At 32.9% G+C, this 21,155-nt stretch overlaps 1 protein-coding gene across 3 annotated transcripts in view; it reads left to right on the top strand.

Moving 5' to 3' along the window:
- Positions 1-21,155, top strand: part of LOC124540518 (paired box protein Pax-5) — a 106,259-nt gene that overhangs the window by 82,475 nt on the left and 2,629 nt on the right. For 2 of the 3 annotated variants that reach the window (XM_047118142.1, XM_047118141.1), the window contains exons 6-11: positions 5,538-5,643; positions 5,885-6,053; positions 7,877-7,962; positions 8,539-8,674; positions 13,256-13,384; positions 15,240-15,348. In XM_047118142.1, the coding sequence (XP_046974098.1) occupies positions 5,538-5,643; positions 5,885-6,053; positions 7,877-7,962; positions 8,539-8,674; positions 13,256-13,384; positions 15,240-15,348 (735 nt within the window). The remainder of the gene's footprint in view (positions 1-5,537; positions 5,644-5,884; positions 6,054-7,876; positions 7,963-8,538; positions 8,675-13,255; positions 13,385-15,239; positions 15,349-21,155) is intronic. The other variant, XM_047118143.1, reaches the window with a different exon arrangement.

Raw genomic sequence — 21,155 nt, 5'->3', positions numbered from 1 at the left:
TGGAAGATATCGCTATGTAGCGATAAGGTCGCCAAAATTGTACGCTTGTTATATCAAGGCCGTATCTTTGTTATATTTATTTTTATTCCTTTGAGTTGAGTGTTAACTAATTATCACATCAGTCTAAAACCAAATAAAGAAAAGACTATATAATATGTAACGAGTTATCAACTCGTTATCAGACATTGATTCAAAAGTCTAACCGTTCACGTTCGTAATATACTTCATTCGATATTCATTGAAATATCACTTTTTTGGCTGTCATTGTTCTACGTCAACTTACGTCGCCAGCATGCATGTACACGATAAAAAATCCTATTTAAATTGTTTCATACTTCGATAAATGTTTATATAATATTTTTCATTTAACATACATATATCAAGTAACAATTAAATAAAAAAAAATATTATATTATTGTTATAACAAATATATTTATATAATTGTAATGTATAAATGTTACAATAAAAACAAATAAGAGTAAAGTATATAACAGTATACCAATATTTCTTTGACACAATATTTCCAAAAGAAATTCTTCGCTATTTTCACAACCCCACCAACTCTTTCCATACGTATTTAGCAAACAAATAAAAATAAACGTTAACACACTACAATAGAGTCCTCTTTTAAACAAAGGCTGGAGAGTAATACAAACTTTCCATAAAGGGGAGAAATCGCTTAGTTTTTCGGTGAAAACATTTCAACATCTTTTTCGTACCTTCACTTAAGGCCACGCCCATTATGCCTTTGCTACGTTAAGTGCTACGTAGGAAAAGTTAAAATATACGTAGAACAGTAGGTATGAAAACTCTGATACTCCTGACAAAAAAATATATTAATGACTTTTATAAACTTTTCTACTTATAATTTTGTACTGATTGTCAACCGCGGTTTCTATCTTGTTTTAGGGTGTTATGCATAAAAAAAATTCTTGATTAGAGTTTAACAATGCTTAACACTAAATATCATCAAATTTGGTATAGTGATTTGGACGTCAAAGAGCAACAGACAGCGTTATTTTCATATTCATAATGTTCTTATGAGTTGAGATGGCCCAGTGGTTAGAACGCGTGCATCCTAACCGATGATTACGAGTTCAAACCCAGGCAAGCACCACTATATGTATGTGCTTAATTTGTGTTTATAATTCATCGCGTGCTCGGCGGTGAAGGAAAAACATCGTGACGAAACCTGCATGTGTCTAATTTTATCGAAATTCTGCCACATGTGCATTCCGCCAACCTGCATTGGAACAGCGTGGTGGAATATGTTCCAAACCCTCTCCTTAATGGAAGAGAAGGCCTTATCTCAGCAGTGGTAAATGTATAGGCTGTTACCTTACCTACCTTACCATGTTCGTATAGATGTATTGTGTTGTTTCTATAAAGAGTTAACAAATTGGTATTAAGAGACCTCATCAATATCACTCTTTTCATACAATCATATTTTTGATTTCGCTGCCAAAAAAAGATCGTAATATTATTATTAAAAAAAAAAAAACAAGTTATTCTGTAATCTATATGAATTTTGTAAGTGCAAAAGTATCTGTCTGTTTTCCTATATCTCTTCATACTTAAACAGCTGAACCAATATCGATGAATTTTGGTATGGAGATAGTTTAAGGACTATAATTATTATAATAAATGTGATAAAGGTAAAGTTATATAAATTTCGCATAGGTAGCATCGCCTTATAGTTATACTAGATTTTAGAGTGTTTATTTCATTTAATATTATTTACTGGCAACATTCGATAAACCCTTTCAATGACCACGATTAACAAATGAATTCAAATAAACACTTATAGAGCCTAGATTACATCTCAAAATTCAAAAGGTCGATTCGAAGTCAATTTTAAAGTAATTCTCCATACAAGCGCGTCTCACCCCCGATCACGTGCCTGAAACGTGTCGGACACGTGACGGTCACGTGCCGGTAATGTCCCGTCGACGGCTGCGGTCTCATGATGTATAAATACGAAAGTATTTGGCATCGGATTCGTGTAAATCGCCCGACCCTCGATTTTTGAATTTGTGCAATTTTGAAATTGGATTATCTGTTTTTTTTTGTTTTGATAATATTTTAAAAGCTTAATTTTTTATCTGTGGTTTATTTAAATTAAAAATATTTCTAATATGTATGAATCTGTGTGGAATAACAGTAAAACTTGGATTTGAGAATCGATAATTTATTATGTCAAAAATAAACGGGATAGAATTTACTTTTATTGGTCAAAATTAACATAAATCAAACCGTACGTACGTGTATTCTACGTGGTCAAAATGCAATAAAATTGAGTGGCTCGTATCTCACTTAATAAAAATCCAAATAAAAATAAAATACGCCTGAAAAATTTTAACAAGTAAAATCATAACCATAAAATCGCCCTTCCGAAACAATAATAATAAAATAAAAAACATTAAAAAAACGCCAAGTTGCGAGACGTGAAGACATTTTTAATCGAGGGCGGACCGACGGCGGGTAATTGAAGCTATAATTCTGGCAACCCCATTTTGACATTTGGTTTTTTGCCGCGCGAAAACTGAATAATTTGTCAGATAGGATAATTTGGGTTAGGTTGTTTATGGGGTCGAGAGCGTCGGCGCTGGGTATTTTATCATGTCGTGTTGTGCTATCAACGTTTTCGATAAGTTTTTTTTTTATTAGTTTCATCGTTTAATCACGCATATGTTCCATTGTTTTATTTAATCTATACTAATATATACACATTACATTACACTCGGTTACATTTTGTATTTTATGTTATTACTGTTTAATATCATAACCAAATTTTATAAATAATTTTTTTTTAAGATTTTGAGATTAAACTACACCTGAACTCATTGGTAATAATTATATAATATTAAATATTCTAATTTTATGTGATTGCGACTTCATTGATACTTTGATATATCTATGTAGATAGTCTGGGCTTTGTGCAAATGCTGAGTTGAAGAGAAATGTTTTCTTTTTTGTTTGAAGTTTGAGTGAGCCAGTGTAAAATAAGCACATTATCTACGATTAATGTTCCTTATAAGGCCAATGAATTGTGGCTGTGTGTGTGTACCGCTTCGCCTTTTTATATGAAGTAAAAAAATTGTATTTGTTGATTTATCATTACACGATATGTATATTGAATATGCGCTTACATTCATAACGTGGAGTTATTATTTACGCGAGCAATGGAGTATATAGTGTATTTCTTGTCAATTATTATCGAAATAATTTTTTTATGATCCGCAATTTTTACCCGGGTAACAATGAAAACCTTGCATTTTTCGGCGTAGATTCTTCAAAAGTGAACCTATGATTCTTACCGTATAATGTTAAAAGTAATAAATTACAAATATTCGCCAATAATAGAATGAATTATTTCGCAAAGGAAGATATTAAAATGTAAGGGTACACAAATAACCCTTCCGACCGGATGCTCATAGTTCCTGGTTTTTGCAATGTCGCCATTATAAAAATCTACCCTTTCTAGAATGGGATACTTTTAAATGTATTATATTCAACAAATATTGTGTACCGGTATAATATATTAATATTAATACATAAACATTTTTTGTTATTAAAACTAAATAGAATTTGTTTTTTGTGTATTTCGAACATATTTTTCTATGTATTGAATTATGAAAAGTATCAATAAACTCTGAAATCAAATCTAATCAAAATATACTTAATTTAAGCATCAAGTACATTTTTGAATCGTTATTTAACAAACTGTATTAAGCGTAGTTACCACAGGTTCGGAATGTAAATGCTACCATGAAGAACAGGTAAGAAACTGCGTAGTTACTTTTTTTAAAGTTTAAATATACAAAGTTATGTTATATAAATACAATTATATATGTATGTAACATATCGTGGAGGTCAATAAGTATTACTAGCTTAACTCCAAGCTTTTTTTTATCATCTGTATAATCTTGTACTGAATAATATGATTTATTTACCGATGTATTTTTTCAAATGAATTGAATTTATGAAAGTAACTTAAAATAATGAAACTATATTCAACTATTTACATACATCGAATTTATTATAAACGCCCCACAGCAAAACTGAATATAAAAAATAAAACGAATAACAATTTATCATTTAAATAACAAAGGTAGTACATAATCTCTAAAATAAAAGGGCCGTAAATCAAAGTGATACTCTATCAAAAAAAAAGTGATGAGTCTATTACAGCCCTAATTTCAGTGTGACCTTTCTATTATAATAAGTTTGCAAAGCAATTTTTGCATATGTCAACTTTTGAGATGCTAGCAATAATTCAACGCGCGCGCTATCCATCATGGCGGGAAATGAACTGTCAACCCCGCGACGGCGGCAAAATGGCCGCGATACGAAATAATGACATTGCAATGTGGATCCTTAAATTTGCTTACTACTTGACAAATTGCATTTTGTTAAACATAAATGAATGATCTGGGATATTATTGTATGAATATGTTAATATTGTTAATTATATATTTCATTTTAAACGTTGGTAAATCAATCAGATACAGTAAATGAGTTATGATTTGTTTTCAAAACCTCAAAGAATACTAGTGAAAAAATCATCTACTACACTCTATTTAAGCAGTTTACAAGAATTTTAAAACCGTAACTTCGCAGAATTTTACTAAAAGTAAAGATTCCACCAGTTCGAAACGACGAGCCGCTCAGTATTTTTTCCAATATTGAGTGTATTGATTTAGTTATATACACATATTCATTTAATGAATTTGACTTCAATGGTTTGAGTGAGCCAATGTGCGTACAGGGACGAGGGTCATAACAACTCTGTTTTCACAGTTGATTGCCAATTGGAGATGTCAGTAATGCTTAAAACTTACGGCGACAATGTGTGAAGGTGCATTAGATGGTCCATTTTCTCATCCACACATAAAAATAAAATAAAAAAATCCCTAAGAATCCCACCACATTTCGAATAAATCAACCTCGCGACAGTCTAGCTACACAATGCAACGGATGCGTGGCAAATCGCAAACGCCGCCGAATTACGCACTGACGTCGCCACGTGGCGTCGCGAGTCAGGAGCACTTTTTTGCTAATGGAACTTTCATGTCATTGATATAATTATTTTTGATGATGATTACTTATTGCTTATGTTGTGTATTATAAATATAACTAACGACAGCTTCTTTGGACTAGTGGTTTAATTTATGGCCACAGATCCAGAGGTTCTTGGTATCAACCTGAGATCAGGTCGATAAAAGATAATTGGGTTCTCGTATCGTTAAATTTGAATTTGGAAGCGTATTGCAGTCCAATGCCGTGGAAAGCTGATATATATAATAGCTGCTGGTTCTACACTTGAATTCTCCAGTTTTGACGTGTTTACCATCCCACGGATTATCAGAATCCGCCTGTGTTTGCACACACACACACACACACTTGTGCTCTATAATCTAGCTATCTCTATTGCATTATTGGCTGGTCTTTCTTGATTGATTGTTGTGACCCAAATCAGTCAGGTATACTTAGCAAGTATATCCTTTCATTTGTTTAAAAATGTTTGTGTTTCACAGGATCGTCCGCAACAAGGCAGCAGAAAAGGCGAAGCACGCGCACAATCAACAACAACAACAACAACAAGAGCAGGAGATCAGTTCTGCGCAAGGCAGTGTTGTTTCTGTACGTATACTAAAAATATATAATCATTTGTTGCTCTATATATCATAGAAGCATGTATTGTATAGCATCAGATCATCATGATAATTGTTAACTGCCACCCAGTAGATTTAAGGAAGGTTGACTTTCTGTGACAAACAGACAAGAAAGGCATTCCGTTCATCATCAGATAGACGTTAGTTTTTATGACGAAGTTAGTTATATTACTCTGGATTAATTTTATCTTCAATACAATTTGTTGCAGGTGATAACCCACGCTGGTAACGCTCCTGGTACCACAGCCGTGCTGTCCCCAACCACCGAGCACGTCAACAACACCGGAAGCTACAGCATCAACGGAATCCTGGGCATCGAACAGGTGGACGGACTCCACAATGGAAATGGTTTGAAGAGAAAGAGACACGAGGACCAAGGTAGGCATTGGAAGTTGATAAATATGGATTAATTGTAATAAACGCAAGTCCTCGTACTTACGGCATATAGGTTCTCGAAATAGGCGGACGTAAATCGAAAAATTTTGTGTCATCCCGAATTAGAATAAGACCTCCCCAGGCAAAGGGTATATCATTAAGTCCAGTGCACAATACCATTCAAGGAGGGAGAGTGTCAGGCAAGCGGCCGACTTTAAAAAGTTAAGCCAAAACCCTTAGCATGGACATCGAGACGACGTAATTCGAGACATATTAGATAGCTCTCTTTTTTCTTCTTGATAATATCATATCATATCCGATGATATGACAATGACATTGACCTCGCGAAAAAATTCCCGTATGTCGTAAATCGAAACAATTGACGTATGCTTGAGGAATAGTGGCAAAATATTGTTCGAAGTATCTTGAAACGATGGAAGTTGACGACTGCCTGTAATTATAATAGTATGACGGTCTTGATGCTTGTTAAAGAGGCATCAAATCCCAAAGTCATAGGATCAGTTCGGATGCAGGCGATTTGAAACTCATCTAGTCTTTCTACAATCCACTATCTATGCCCCAAACCTTATATTCAAGTGGAGGGGGGGCGTTTAAACAGCAGACTTTTTGTAATAAAAAAAAATTTAATTTTGGGTCAAAAGTTTTTCAAACCTAGATAAGATAAGATTCAATTGTGTATTTCTTCAAGCAAGTTTTCCACTTAAGCTGAAGGGTTCCGCTGTAAATCTCTTTTTGTCCCAAAAACTTGTAAGTAATGACACAGGGACATAGGGATTAAAATATTACTGGCTCTCCCGCGCGCCACGTACTGTCTCCAAAATAGAGATGTTTAACATGATGTCGATAAATTATACGAAAATAATAATTTGACTAGTAAAAATTACATTGTCAAATCGTTGTTAGTTAAAACTTATCGAATATTTTCTAGATTTTTTTTAAATATGTACTTTCTTGATTCTCATCATTTCATTAGATATTGTTGGCTTAAGGATCAAGCATGTTTTTCACTTGCCTTGAAGTGTGTAACAATCTTGTTTTAATATGTTTTGTATATAAATCTTTTTTATTCATTTTTATTATATAACAATATCGAAACAATGCTGTGTCGATATTCATCTTGTATGAATATTTGGTACTGCATTTAAATCTCTTTTTCACCACGCCTAATATATTTATTATTAATAATAATAAAAATCTAATACTTTCCTAATTTCCAAAAAAAAAAACAATTTCTGAAAAACGAAATGATTTCCAAATATGTCAGAAACAGTTTTATACGCTTTTTAGCTGTTAAAATGATTTTATCGATAACGTGTCATTGAAAATTCACATCACTACCCGCCACGGTGTGCGCTCAGCAGAACGACAAGATTTAGTGTGCTATTAAGCGCGGTGCACAAATTGTGACCATATTATATTAAGTTATAAGTTCTCTTAAATTCGCTGCGTTATTTCAGAAATTTTGCTATAACAATTGCTTGGTATATTATGTAGGTATGTTATTTTATTGAAGAGTACCTTTATTAACACTCTTTAATATCAAAATTTAAAGTAATTTATTTGTATGTAAATAAATAGACGGCTTTGAATAATCAGGTAACAAAAATTTAAATATAGTAGTAGGCAAGTAGGGTTTTACACGCATGTTAGGAGCGCTATTTTAAGTATAAACCACTGATTCCGGATGTGGATTCTACAGAGAAAAACCGCCAAGAATCTCTGTAATCATTTTAAGGTTTTCTTTTTTTAAATAAGTCAGATTAATAGTATATTTAATCTTTTCATATTTAATCTTTTGTCAACAGATGAAAACAGAGACTTCAACAGCCATTCAGAAGACGACGTGAAAAGACAAAGAAGTCACTACAACGGAGATCAGATATACTCCAATGTGAGTCAAAATATATACATAATTAATTTAAAAAAAAACACACTAACACCAGTTGTGGACATGTAAAAATATTTAAACAGAAAACAATAAAAAAAGAAGTTCTTCAATAATATAAATTGACATATGATTAACATGTAACAATTTGTGTATCATGGCCTCTCTTTCTGTCCTTATGGAGTTTACATCCGAAAGAAGAGGAAGAGGAGGAGTGATATATATAGATTAAGATATTAGTGATTATGTAACTTACTAGGTAAGGTTTGTGAATGCCCGTCTGTATATATCACCCACTCAACTGCTAACACAATACTGATTATTGTATCCAGTATTTATGGTGAGTGAGCTAGTGTAACTCCAGGCACAAGTGGCATAACAACTTAATTCCCAAAGTTTGGCGGTGTACGGAATGGTTAGATCTAATCGGATCAATGAGCAGTGCCCATATATTTATAAAGCCGATTTTATATTGAAAAAGATCTTTAAATATTGGACCATCTCTTCTGAATCAATTCTATGTTTTCTGTTCAATATCTCCAGCTTTATATTTCAGTTATTTTATATTGAGTATTATTTCAGCTCTGGTCATCATCAAAATGGAGTCTAAAAGACGAATACAAGCTGCTATCAGAGCTAGGAGGTGGTACCGGATATTACGGGGAACTGTTCGACGCTCCGTACGAACACCCTGCACACCATTACACCCCCCATTCTGGTAAGTGATACAAATGCTATTTGATATCTTCGAAATTAAGGAGGATTTATTAAAATTTAATATGGCTAGGTAAACTATTGCAATAGTCTGACAGTCCTCTTCGATGGGACATCAAATTAGATGTGTGACATTTTTGGGACTAACAGGATAATCCTAATGAGATAGAATAGTCTAACAATAAAACAATATAATACTGTTTAGAAAACTGTATTTCACTTAAATACAGTTTTCTAAACAGTAAACAGAGATAAAATTACAAACAACACAAAAGATTTAGCAAGAGCTTGGCTAGATTTGAGGCCCTAGCTTTCAGATGAGAAATTTTTGGGATTTTTCATTTTGGTCAATAATTGCTGATCTTATGACTAATAAATTAGCACCTACGTACCATATATTGTATAACCATTAACAAAGCCTTACGTCTTGTAACAAAAAGGTTATGTAACGTAAATTACATTCACGAAACTAACCCTTCAAATTGGCTTTACAAACAATTTATTCAATTAACATACCAATGTAATTTCATTAGCGGAAAAGTATCTTTCGAGTTCTTAGCGTAGGTAGGTACTTCTCGACACTATTACAAAATCAAAATATACTTTATCAACCGACTTCCAAAAGGAGGAGGTTATTCAAGTAGGCTTTTACAAGAACTTTTGAATCGTCATTTAACAACTATATTAAGTGAAGCTACCACCGATTCGGAAAATCGATTCTACTGAGAAGAACCGGCAAGACATACAGTAGTTACCGATTTTCAACCTTTAAAAATATGTATCATGTAGGTATGTATTTAGATTCAACATCAGTGATAGCTTTAAAATTATAAGAATATTTTAAAATTACGATTCAAAATCTATTTGATCGTCGATCATATTTACTGAAACTTACACCATCTTTTGGTATATACGTACACAGTTCATACATACGGCTTAGTAGTGTTATCGTATAATATTTACCAAAACGTAAGACATGTTCTGATATATTACAGAAAAAGCGTCTCCTCATATTGTATGTATTTCGATTTTGTTTATTTTATCCAGATATAAGAACAAAGTAAGAGATCCCGGAATAAGACGTTCAAACTAAACATTGACCTTCAAACGTTGGTTAGCCACAAATTCACGTAGGCATCCAGGAACAGTTATAACTTCACAGCTTGTCACCGCAGTCTTTCAGGGCGTGACTAATCATTAATGGTGAAATGGAGTCTCGTGTCATGACCTTGATTGTTTAGTGATAGAGATATCGTTGGAATTGTTTGCCTTTGTTTCTGTCGCTTCGTTTTATTGCATACGGCTAAGCATAAATGCTGATAGAATGACTTTTGTTTAAGCAAGATATAAGACCTGTTGACTTCCAAGCAGGATATCTTAATTTAAATAATTGTATTTAACTAACATGACTTTGTATTTTTTAAATGTCAAAAAAGAGTAACTACTGAGTTTCTTGCCGGTTCTTCTCGGTAGAATCTACTTTCCGAACCGATGGTACCTTCACTTAATTGTAAAATCACGATTCAAAAGTGCTTGTGAAAGCCTACTTGAATAAAGTTTATTTTGATTTTAATTTTTTTTGATTCGGTGACCATTTTGCTCTTTATGCAAAGTGTTTTTCATCTAATAAAAAAACAGAAAAAAGCTTATTTATTAGTTCAATGCTGATTCTAAAATTATTCTGAAATTTAGCATATCAATAAACTTTTTTATGGATATATTTTTATCGATACGCTCCAAAAGGCAGAAAGAAATTTAATTCTCTTGAAGAGAGTAAGCGATTTGTACTGTACATATTTCATTTGTACAATATAAGATCGTAAATAAATTAAACATATAAAATATCAGAATAACTTCACAACTGTCTGCGTGGAATTGAGAGAAAATATATGATCTATGATTTTAATATGACATAGAATAAATAGCTTTTGTGGTATATAATTACGAATTAAAAATTACAATTTGGTTGAGAATTACAGTGTGAATGATAAAAAAAATCGATGACTATTCGAACTCTATTCTCTACAATACGAAATATATTCGATTATAATAATTATTCGAATAATCAAAATGTAAGTTACATTGATACACAACACTGGAAGATACAGAAAGCGTAGGGCGGATATCATCACAATGGTATATAATGTCATCTCGACCACATCCTTGTGTTCCCAGTAACACAAGACGCGTGCGCAGGTAACGTGAGCACCTGTCTAGCTTGCAGTGGGTCAACGACTTTAATCTCATTCACTATTATCATTTACTATGAAACAAAGCCATCTCAAATGAATAGAGCACTTGGATCTTAACTAAAAGCCGGTTGGAAAACTACAAATGTATTTGTCGTACTGTTTAACATATTATAAGGGAAATACGTATCAAAATACTTTTCTTTATGGTATAGGTTGGCGGACGAGCATATAGGCCACCTGATGGTAAGTGGTCACCATCACCAATAGACAATGACGCTGTAAGAAATATTAACTATTCCTTACATCGTCACTGTGCCACCAATCTTGGGAACTAAGATGTTATGTAATGTTGTCTTAAATTTTCGCGATGATTACACATTTAAATAAAACTATTTATAACGGATGAATCGCGTATATTAATTATTTTTAAACATCCCGACGTTTCGAGCACTTTACAGTGTTCGTGGTCACGGGCAGACTTAGTCTGCCTATATACGCGATTCATCCGTTATAAATAGTTTTATTTAAATAAGATGTTATGTCCCTTGTGCATGTAGTTACACTGGCTTACTCACCCTTCAAACCGGAACACATAATTACTGATTACTTGGCGGTAGAATAACTGATGAGTGGATGGTACCTACCCAGACGGGCTTGCACAAAACCTTACCATCAAGTAATACTTTAAATTCTGATACATATATGTAAAATAGTTGTTTGAATAATTTCTCAATCGAATGGACTTGATTCAAAGCATCACTTGAGTTTATTTTAACCGATTCCCTCACGTTCGAGCGGCTCTTTTTGATGTGCTGTATCCGTATTTATAATTCATCTCACGCTTCGTTAAGAAAAATGTCTGTCAGTATATACCGCACAAGAGCATTGTAAATTAAGTTGCAACACTTTTCTTTAAGACTAGCGTCCATCAGCAATGTGTATGAAACACATAATTGTATGCTTCCTATTTAAAAATTTAAATGATTGAATTAGAAATATTTATTTAAAATATAAGTTTATTTTCCAACCAGCATTGCACGAGGTGTTTCCCATATATTTTTTACGTATACAACCTTCTTGGTTGCACGTTTTTTATTATTGAGTTCGATAAAGATGATACAAAAAACAAACACGTTACGATCGAAGGCCACTATTTCTCATCACAACGTGGCTCGAACCGACCGCAGCGTCTTGCGGTCACTTCGACTATCACGCCGTATCCGCTATGCGTTTTGTTCGATTTATCAATCACATGGGAATAAGTTCCGACTTCCATTCATTCAGATTTTTTCATATTATTTGTAATGAGCTGTGTACTTCGCTTCATAGGAAGTTGCTGAGTTCGTTTGGACTTTGGACTTGTATAAAGTAAAATAGCATTGTCTTGTAACTTATTTTGCTTTTGTCAATATTGTCTAATAGATAATATTTTTTTGTGATTGGTGTTTAGGTTAAGAAGGGAGTAAGCGCCACAGTGTATATACTATGTGCTTATTTAAAATTTTCGATAAATATTTTTGGTCATGTCATCGTAAGAGAACACAGGAACTTAACCTTTTGATAATTTATGGACTATGCCCATTTTTATTTCTTTGCAATATTTACTTTTAAATGATCGAATGAATGATCTCGTTCAATGTGTTTCAAATGAAATGCGTTTAATGAATGAAAGTCAATCAGTGTTCAGACATCGCAGGGTTTACGCGTCACCGATGTTTTACACAAATAACGTGTTGCACTGATCCGTTCGAAGCTACACGCAAGCAATTTGTTTTGTCATTCCAACTTTTTCAACTTTGTAAATAAATTGTTTTAGATGTTCTAAATCTATCCGTGCCTAAAATGGGATGTTGTTGATTCAATGGATTTTTGTGAATGATGTTTGGTTTGTTTTAAAATGACATAAAAAAAAATGTCTCAACCAAAATTTTTTTTTCTATAAAATCATGAACAATTTTCTATTTTTCTGTTTGTGTGTCGATTGTATGATCCTATATAAGTCAGTTATCATTAAACAAAGAAAAACCTTTTGCATTTACTACTTATATTTTAAATTTCCAATACAGAATATCGTTGCCTTCAGTATCTGTATCAAATAGAAACCACGCATCACCAAAAAATGTTGCTTACTCACTTTCACAAATCTCCAGCTCCACCTAGAGAATGTCTCAGGACTAAATTATTTTGAAACATTAATATAATTTGCATGACATATTGTTTTAAAAGCTTGTACCAAAGATCATCTAAGAGATTGCTCCGAGCAATAAAAGACTCAAAATATGATCTTCCACGCTTTCTGGTTTCATTATTTTATATCACACTTAATAAAATTGCGCTTAAGTATCTGTTAGGTGTTGTCTACGCACCTTGTTAACGTAAAGACGTATTTTCAGCGACGAACGACTCCACAGGATCAACGGCAGCCGGTGAACCACCCTCAGCTGCTGGAAGTCCAGACGCCGCAGCGCTGGTAGTTCTGCAACCTCCGGCACCACCCTACCCGCCGTATGCTCATTATGATGGTAAGTGACAAAGCTAAGCATGTATTTGTTAGGGTTACTGCGGTGTATAATCTTAACAATTACTATCTTTATGTTAAATCAAGTATCTTGTGTAAAATCAAAACTTGTCAAAAATTTTTAATACTGTTTTGCGGAAAAACAACTTATACCATTTTTGTTATAAAAGGGCACACATTGAAATAGCTCAATTTCAATTAATATCAATAAATTCTACTACCATCATGCTAAGATTCAAAATAGAAGAAATAATTAAACAGACCTAACTTACTTATATGTAAAACAAAACTATAACTATTTAATGAAACAAACTCATTTATTTATTAAAAATATATTTATCACTTTCAATTTACCATCTAAAATACTTTCTACATATCTTATATTAAAAAAACACTTAAAACATCAAAGGCCAATGATACCGCAACACGCAAAATTAATTATTAACTAACCACGCCCATCACAATTCACAACCGACACAGAATCCATCGAAGGAGCTTGCATCAAAATCATGTTCCGCTTCGTTACTAGCTTCAGACAAAGGCCGTATGATATTCCTGTATCCCCCCTTAAAATTATTTGCATAGAGCCCCGAATGAGCTATTAAACACCCCTCCCACCAAAACAGATTGCGGTAGATTAAAGACCAAAAGCGTGAGGACCCGAAACCTCTGGCCCGCAATATTAACACTTGAAATTATAAGCAATAAGTGCGAAAATTCCGTAAGGCGATATGTATTTTATGGAGGGTGGCTAAATTAGATTTTCAGCGGAGAGCACTTCTCGACTTTAAGTTCGGTACTCGGATTCTTTTCATTCTTTGTGTTTTATATTTTCTTGGTTTTTGAATTGTGATAAATTAGAGTGTTTTATTTGATTCACGTTAATGTTTTACTTTTTTTTCTTATCATATAAAATTCGAAAATCGAAGACGAAATCGGACTAACAATTACATTTTCATACGCAGATTACCTCACGATGTTTTCCTTTCCATGCTATAGATCTACTTATTGTTTTTCAAATTTAGACCTAGAGTTAGGTCAAATGTAATCAGTGATGTGAAAGCCACTGGCCAATGAGAAATGAGATCTTCTATTTAAGGGTATAAGACCTCCTTGGTATATGTAACACAGTGTAATTAAAACATATAAAATGTTATTATTATTGTATCTTTAAAATCTTGTTAAACATTTGAGGAATCTGTTTTGGGTCTCAGTATCGTAATTTCCTATACATACATGCGAATTTGAATCTTACGACATGTCGTATATAGGGATGCTTTTAAATTGTACCTTGAAAGCAATGCAAACTTTAAACAAAAGATCGCTTCTTGAATAGCAACATAATTTTATGAGCTTAATTAGTTAACTTCACTTCTGCTCAGTGACGAAGGAAAACATCGGTAGTGGAAGAGAATCTGCTACATGTATCCCATCAAAGTAATTTCCTAAACTATTCCTCAAATGGGAAAACAGCATCAGCAGAGACTGATTTTACTTGGTGGTAGGGCTTTGTGTAAGCCCGTCTGTGTAGGTACCACCCACTCATCAGTTATTCTACCGCCAAATAACAGTACTCAGTATTATTGTGTCCCGGTTTGAAAGGTGAGTGTGCAAGTGTAACTACAGGCACAAGGGACATAACATCTTAGTTCCCAAGGTTGGTGGCACATTGACGATGTAAGGAATAGTTAATATTTCTTACAGTGTGACCACTTCCCATCAAGTGGGCCATATGCTCGTCCGCCAAAGTATACCATAAAAAAGAGACAAATTAATACTATACTCTACTTTTTCCTCTTGTTTTGAATTATGTATATTATGTCTTTGGATGTGTGTGTAAAGATATATTTTTGTTTCAGGTACAGCAACCCTCGCCAGTGACTATGCGTACGCGACGTCCTACTCTCAATACTCTCCGTACGGAGGCCCCTATTCTCATTCCGCTGCCACCGGCTTGCTGTCCAAGTGGTAAGCAATACCTTAAAATCATGCTCAATATAGATTTGCCAATATATTTAGATACTAGCGACCCGGCTTCTCACGTGTGCAATCTTAATACTTAATATAGATGAGAATGTCTAAATTATCAGTGTTTCTTTACTATATTGTCCAAGTATTATATACAAATAGCATCCTCTTGAATAACTCCATCTATTAAAAAAAACCGCATCAAAATTTGTTGAGTAATTTTAAAGATCTAAGCATATACGGGATAGCGATAAGCGACTTTGTTTTATGCTATGTAGTGATAACTGAACTACATACTACAACTACATTATCATCAACCTTATAATCGCTAAAGATACTAGATAAAACTTGTTAAGGAAAATTTGTCGCCGAATTAATACTCATAACTACTGGGAACTCAAACGATCGCCAATAGGCCGTTTTTTTTATATTAAAAAAATTTAATCGATTAAAATTTGACAGCAAAATCGATGAATTTATTCGACCGACTCAAGTGATTTTTTTTTTTCGAATTGATAGTTTTTACTTTATAAGAAATTCGTAATTAACGGAGCGAAATGTCACAAGAAAACCGGTAAAAAGTTCAATTATGGCGTGGACAAAGCTAAGATTGCTTATATATCTAAATAGAGTATCGTATCACAAAATAACTAAAACAAACGCGCCATCTTTATTATCTTGATGCGCGTGACAGCTACGCTTGATATTCGCTAAACGTCATACTACTTTACTATAAGTGTGTGTGTAAATACTACTTTACTAGTGTGCGTTGGACTTACGCAAACTTACGCTTGATAAATATGTAAAGTACGAAAAGTCGATGAAGTTCTAAATTTATAGGTAATACATTAAGTCTGTTAAATTTTGAACCATATTTAACTTAAGTCTGTTTGTCTATCCCTTCAGAAAAGTTTGTATAGATTCTGTACGTCAATCATAAATATATTTAGCGTCTGATGTTTCTTATTTAAATTTACAGTTGTCATATTTAATAATAATGACCAAATTTTTAAAAGTATCGTTAACGAATTGATAAAGACTGCTTCATAAATATCTCGCACCTTCACATAAATCCTCATTTAAATCTAAACTAATTCAATTATCTAATTCACGTGCACCTGAATCCGGGTCTGAGTCCCAACGGCCAGATTCTCGACCGCACACATTACGTTTCTGAAATTTTACCAGCTTTAAATCGCTTTCACGATTAACAACCGCCACGATACAAATGACGGTGTGGAAGATATAAATCTGTACGTTTTATCACTGGCTACCATTATACAGGCTGCGACTATGCATATCATCTTCAAAGCATTTTAATCTCTATGCCACATAGCAATAGAGATGATATTTATAGATAGCTTTGAACGATTTTGACGTAGGAGCCTAGTGTACCTCAGGGTGATGTGTTAGCGCCTGTGGTTTTCCTCTTCGATCGCATTCGAAATTTACCTGTTAATTGGTATTTTTTACCTGAAACCAGATGTGATATATATTTCATGAATGACTTTAAGGGATGGGATACGATAGCATTTAACGTTGATTGGATTTACAGCTGCTGTCTTAAATTTTTGACATAATATAGTCTTAGCCCTGTCAGATAATTTGTGTTTATAATTCATCTCGTGCTCGGCGGTGAATGAAAACATCGTGAAGAAACCTGCATGTATCTAATTTCATAGAAAATCTGGCACATGTGAATTCCATCAACATGCATTAGAATCGCATGGTGGAATATGTTCCAAACCTTCCGCTAAAAGGGAGAGGAGGCCTTATCCAGCAGTGAGAAATTTACAGGCTTTTGTTATTGTTGATATATTTTGAAATTTTTATTTAAAAGATTATTTATATATTTTTTTTTTTTATTTATTTATTGGGAAACAAACAGCACATACACATCATAATAGTTTTCACATATAAAAAATATTTACATAAGCCAACAAAGTTTCCACTTTTGCACAGTGTCATGGAGTGAACATAGAAAAAAAAAAAAAAAAAACTTATAATTATCAGAATTTAACATTTACAATTCAAAGCTAATTTAAGAATAGGAAAGAAAAACAAACATCTTAAATGTAAAAAAAATATTAACTATATGAGCTTTTTCAAAGAACGAGAAAACTTTAAAATACCGTCATTAAAAATATCAACACTGTTAAACAAAGTGTTGTAGTTAGTACAAGCTCTTACGAGAAAACGATTTTTTGCATAATTTCTTTTACATAATGGGACAGAGAAGATATGTTTACATCGTATAGAAGAATTAGAGCACTTAAAAAATATGTTATTTAATAAATATGTTGAGTCTATAAGATTATTAATGATTTTATATAGGAAAATTTGATCCCTATATACCCTGCGGTTCTCAAGTGACAGAATGTTTAGACTTTTGACAGAGTTTTCCCCAAATTTGTATGTCATTCTTTTAAGAAACTTGTTTTGGACGCTTTCTATTGCCAAAATATACTTAGAATATTGCGGATTCCAAACAGTGGAAGCGTATTCCAAATGAGACCTAACATAAGAGTTGTATAAGATATTGTAAGTGTGTATGTTCTTGAAATCGCTTCCTTGACGAAATATGAACCCCAGCATACTGTAAGCTTTGGCTGTTATTTTATTTATATGTTGATCAAATAGTAAATCAGCGTCAAGAAGAACTCCCAGGTCCCTCACCTCGGTCACTCTGTTCACTACTTTATCATAAATCATGTAGTCAAATAATATTGGATTAATTTTTCTACTAAATGTTATTACATAGCACTTTTCAATGTTAACATGTAAACCATTGGATAAACAATATTGTTTTAAAGTAATTAAATCATTTTGTAATTTAACGCAATCATCAGTTTGTTTAATAATTTTAAATATTTTTGTATCATCAGCATATAGTAATATATTAGAGTTTTGAAAAGTTTTCAATAAGTCATTAATAAAAATATTAAACAGCAAAGGACCGAGATGTGAGCCCTGGGGAACCCCAGATGTAATGGGAATAAAACTAGATATATGTCCTTTGATCGCAACTGCTTGTGTTCTGTCACGGAGGTAAGATATCAACCATCTTAATAAATCACCGTGTATACCAATATACTCAAGTTTTTTAATTAACAACGCATGTGGAATTTTATCGAAAGCTTTTGAATAATCAGTATAGACGACATCAACTTGATATCCCCTCTCCATGGCAGAAAGAACTATATCCAGAAATTCTGTAAGATTAGATTCAACAGAACGCTTACTAATAAATCCGTGTTGTTGAGTTATTAATAACGGTCTTACTAAAGGAAAAATAGTGTCATAAATAATTTTCTCAAATAATTTAGGAATGACGGACAACTTTGATATACCACGATAATTTTTTATATTATGTCTATCACCGCTTTTAAAAATGGGAACAATTAAGGACTTTTTCCAAACTGGTGGTAATGAACCCGAACACAAAGACTTAGTGAACAGTAAATATAGAGGTAATGCTAAAGATTTGCAACAGCTTTTTAAAAATGTGGGATGGAGTCCATCTGGACCACTGCCTTTAGAAGCGTCTAGATTTGAGAGATATTTTTCTACAGTATCACATGACACGCTTATTTTGTTGATTAATGTTTGATTGTGTTGAATTAAACAATGTTCATCGGGTTTTGGGTCAGTATTGGATTCGAATACTGATTTAAAGAAACAGTTGAATAAATTAGCTATAGTATTCCCATCAGATCCAGTACCATCATCCAGAAACATGGTATCCGGTAGATTATTACTACTTTGCTTAGATTTAATATATGACCAAAATTTTTTAGAATTATAATGAATACTGTCCTCTGCTTTTGAAATAAAAGTGTCATAACATTCTACTTCTAACTGTTTAGTTTTGTGTCTTAAATCAGTAAATAGGTCATAGTCACTTGTTCGGCCGTAAATTTTCCAACGTTTATGTACTCGCAATTTCTTGTTAATGAGTTTTATTAATGATCTGGAAAACCATACTGGATGTCTAGATGATTCATGTACTGTTCTGGCTGGTATATATCTATCCAATACATTATTGATAATTAAGTAGAATTTGTCAACCGCTTCAGTCACATCAAGGTCTGAAAGTTGTTCAAACCATTCAATATTATTTAATTCATTGTTAATTGCTTCATAATTCGCAATATGGAAACGGCGTACAATGCGTGACGCAGAGCGTAAATTAGGTTCATTTGCATTGACATTTGTTGATATGAAAAAAGATGGATGATGCATGTCTTCAGGTAATGACAGCGGCTCAGTTCTTTCAACAACACAGTTACAATTAGAAAGTACAAGATCTAGTAATCTATTATTAATATTAAAGATATTATTAAATTGACACCAGCCACTAAAACTCATAAATGCAAATAATTGCATAATCATATTGTTACCTGAAGGATTCTGAATAACAAGACTATTTTCAGTATTAATTGACCATACAATGTCTCTGATGTTAAAATCTCCTAACACCATAAATTTATCATTAGGATTAGTAATGGTTAAGTCCGATAAAAAGTCAAAAAAAGAACCTTCAGAATCACACTGATTGACATTCTGAGGGAAATAACAACAGAACAGTCGTAATTTAAATTTTAAATTATCTCTCCCGATTGTAATATTAACAAATGATATATCTGCGTCTGGAAGAGACAATGGTATTCCTGAGTGCTGCACATCAACACATATGCCATGGCGTACCGCTATTAGAGTACCTCCACCCATGCTCATCCCAAGGCGTGTATAGTCACGATCATTACGATACACATTATAGCGGGGATCAAAAAGTTCTTCATCGAAAATACCAGGAAGTAACCACGTCTCACTTAAACAAATTATGTCATAATTAGTGTTTAACAAATTAGTATAAAATTGTTTAGTTTTGGTGCGCAAACCTCTAACATTTTGATAGAAGATACGTAAGTCCATATTAATATATACTACTTTTTGGGTAATAATGTTTATGAATAATAATGTTAACTGATTTTAAAATAAATTTTAAAATATTAAAATTTAGATCTAAGTAATCATATGACAATTTAAAATTATAGCACATTTTTAAATATACAATATTCCATGCCAGCTCAAAGTTTATAAAAAATACAGTGACAATTTTAACGACGGTAAATACAAATATAATAACAATTAAAAACTTAATAAAATATATTTTCGTGGGAATAACCATCTTGATAACACTTATGAGATCTTGTTTAAACATTCCTTAGAAGTAATGTGAATAACAGGCGAGTTATCGGTCTTACGAACCATTACCGTACAGTTTCGGACCCAACAGTATAAGTAGCCTTTATCCTTTCCTCTACGTCTAGCTTCACTGAGAAGGAGCTTGTTGTATGCAGACAGGTGATCGTTAATATATATCGGATTATTTTTGCCAGGGAAACCAATGTCGCTTGCTTTCAGGTTTTTTAATTTACGTAGCGATGAAAGAAAGTCATCTTTTTTGTATCGGGCTTGCATTTTCAAAATAATTGGACGGGAATGATTATCAGACGTATCATTTTTCACCGCAACTCTTGTTACAAAATCGACATCTGTATTGAAGTTTAAAGGATACCCACTTTTTTCGGCTAATGTTTTTATGATAGTTATTAAATTCTCGCCTTTCTTTTGTGGAACGCCATTTATTTGTATGTTAGAACGGCGCACCCATTGTTCATTTCTGTTGTTATTGTCCGATAGCTCTTTAAATTTTATCTTCATTTCCTCGAGCTCCGTTCCAAGTTTGTCTATTCTGGATACTTCAATATCTAGGTTATTCATGTGTTCTACCACCGAGTTAA

The sequence above is a fragment of the Vanessa cardui genome, chromosome 25 (assembly GCF_905220365.1).
Source record: "Vanessa cardui chromosome 25, ilVanCard2.1, whole genome shotgun sequence".
Lineage (NCBI taxonomy): Eukaryota > Metazoa > Arthropoda > Insecta > Lepidoptera > Nymphalidae > Vanessa > Vanessa cardui.
This window is presented reverse-complemented; position numbering and strand designations above follow the sequence as displayed.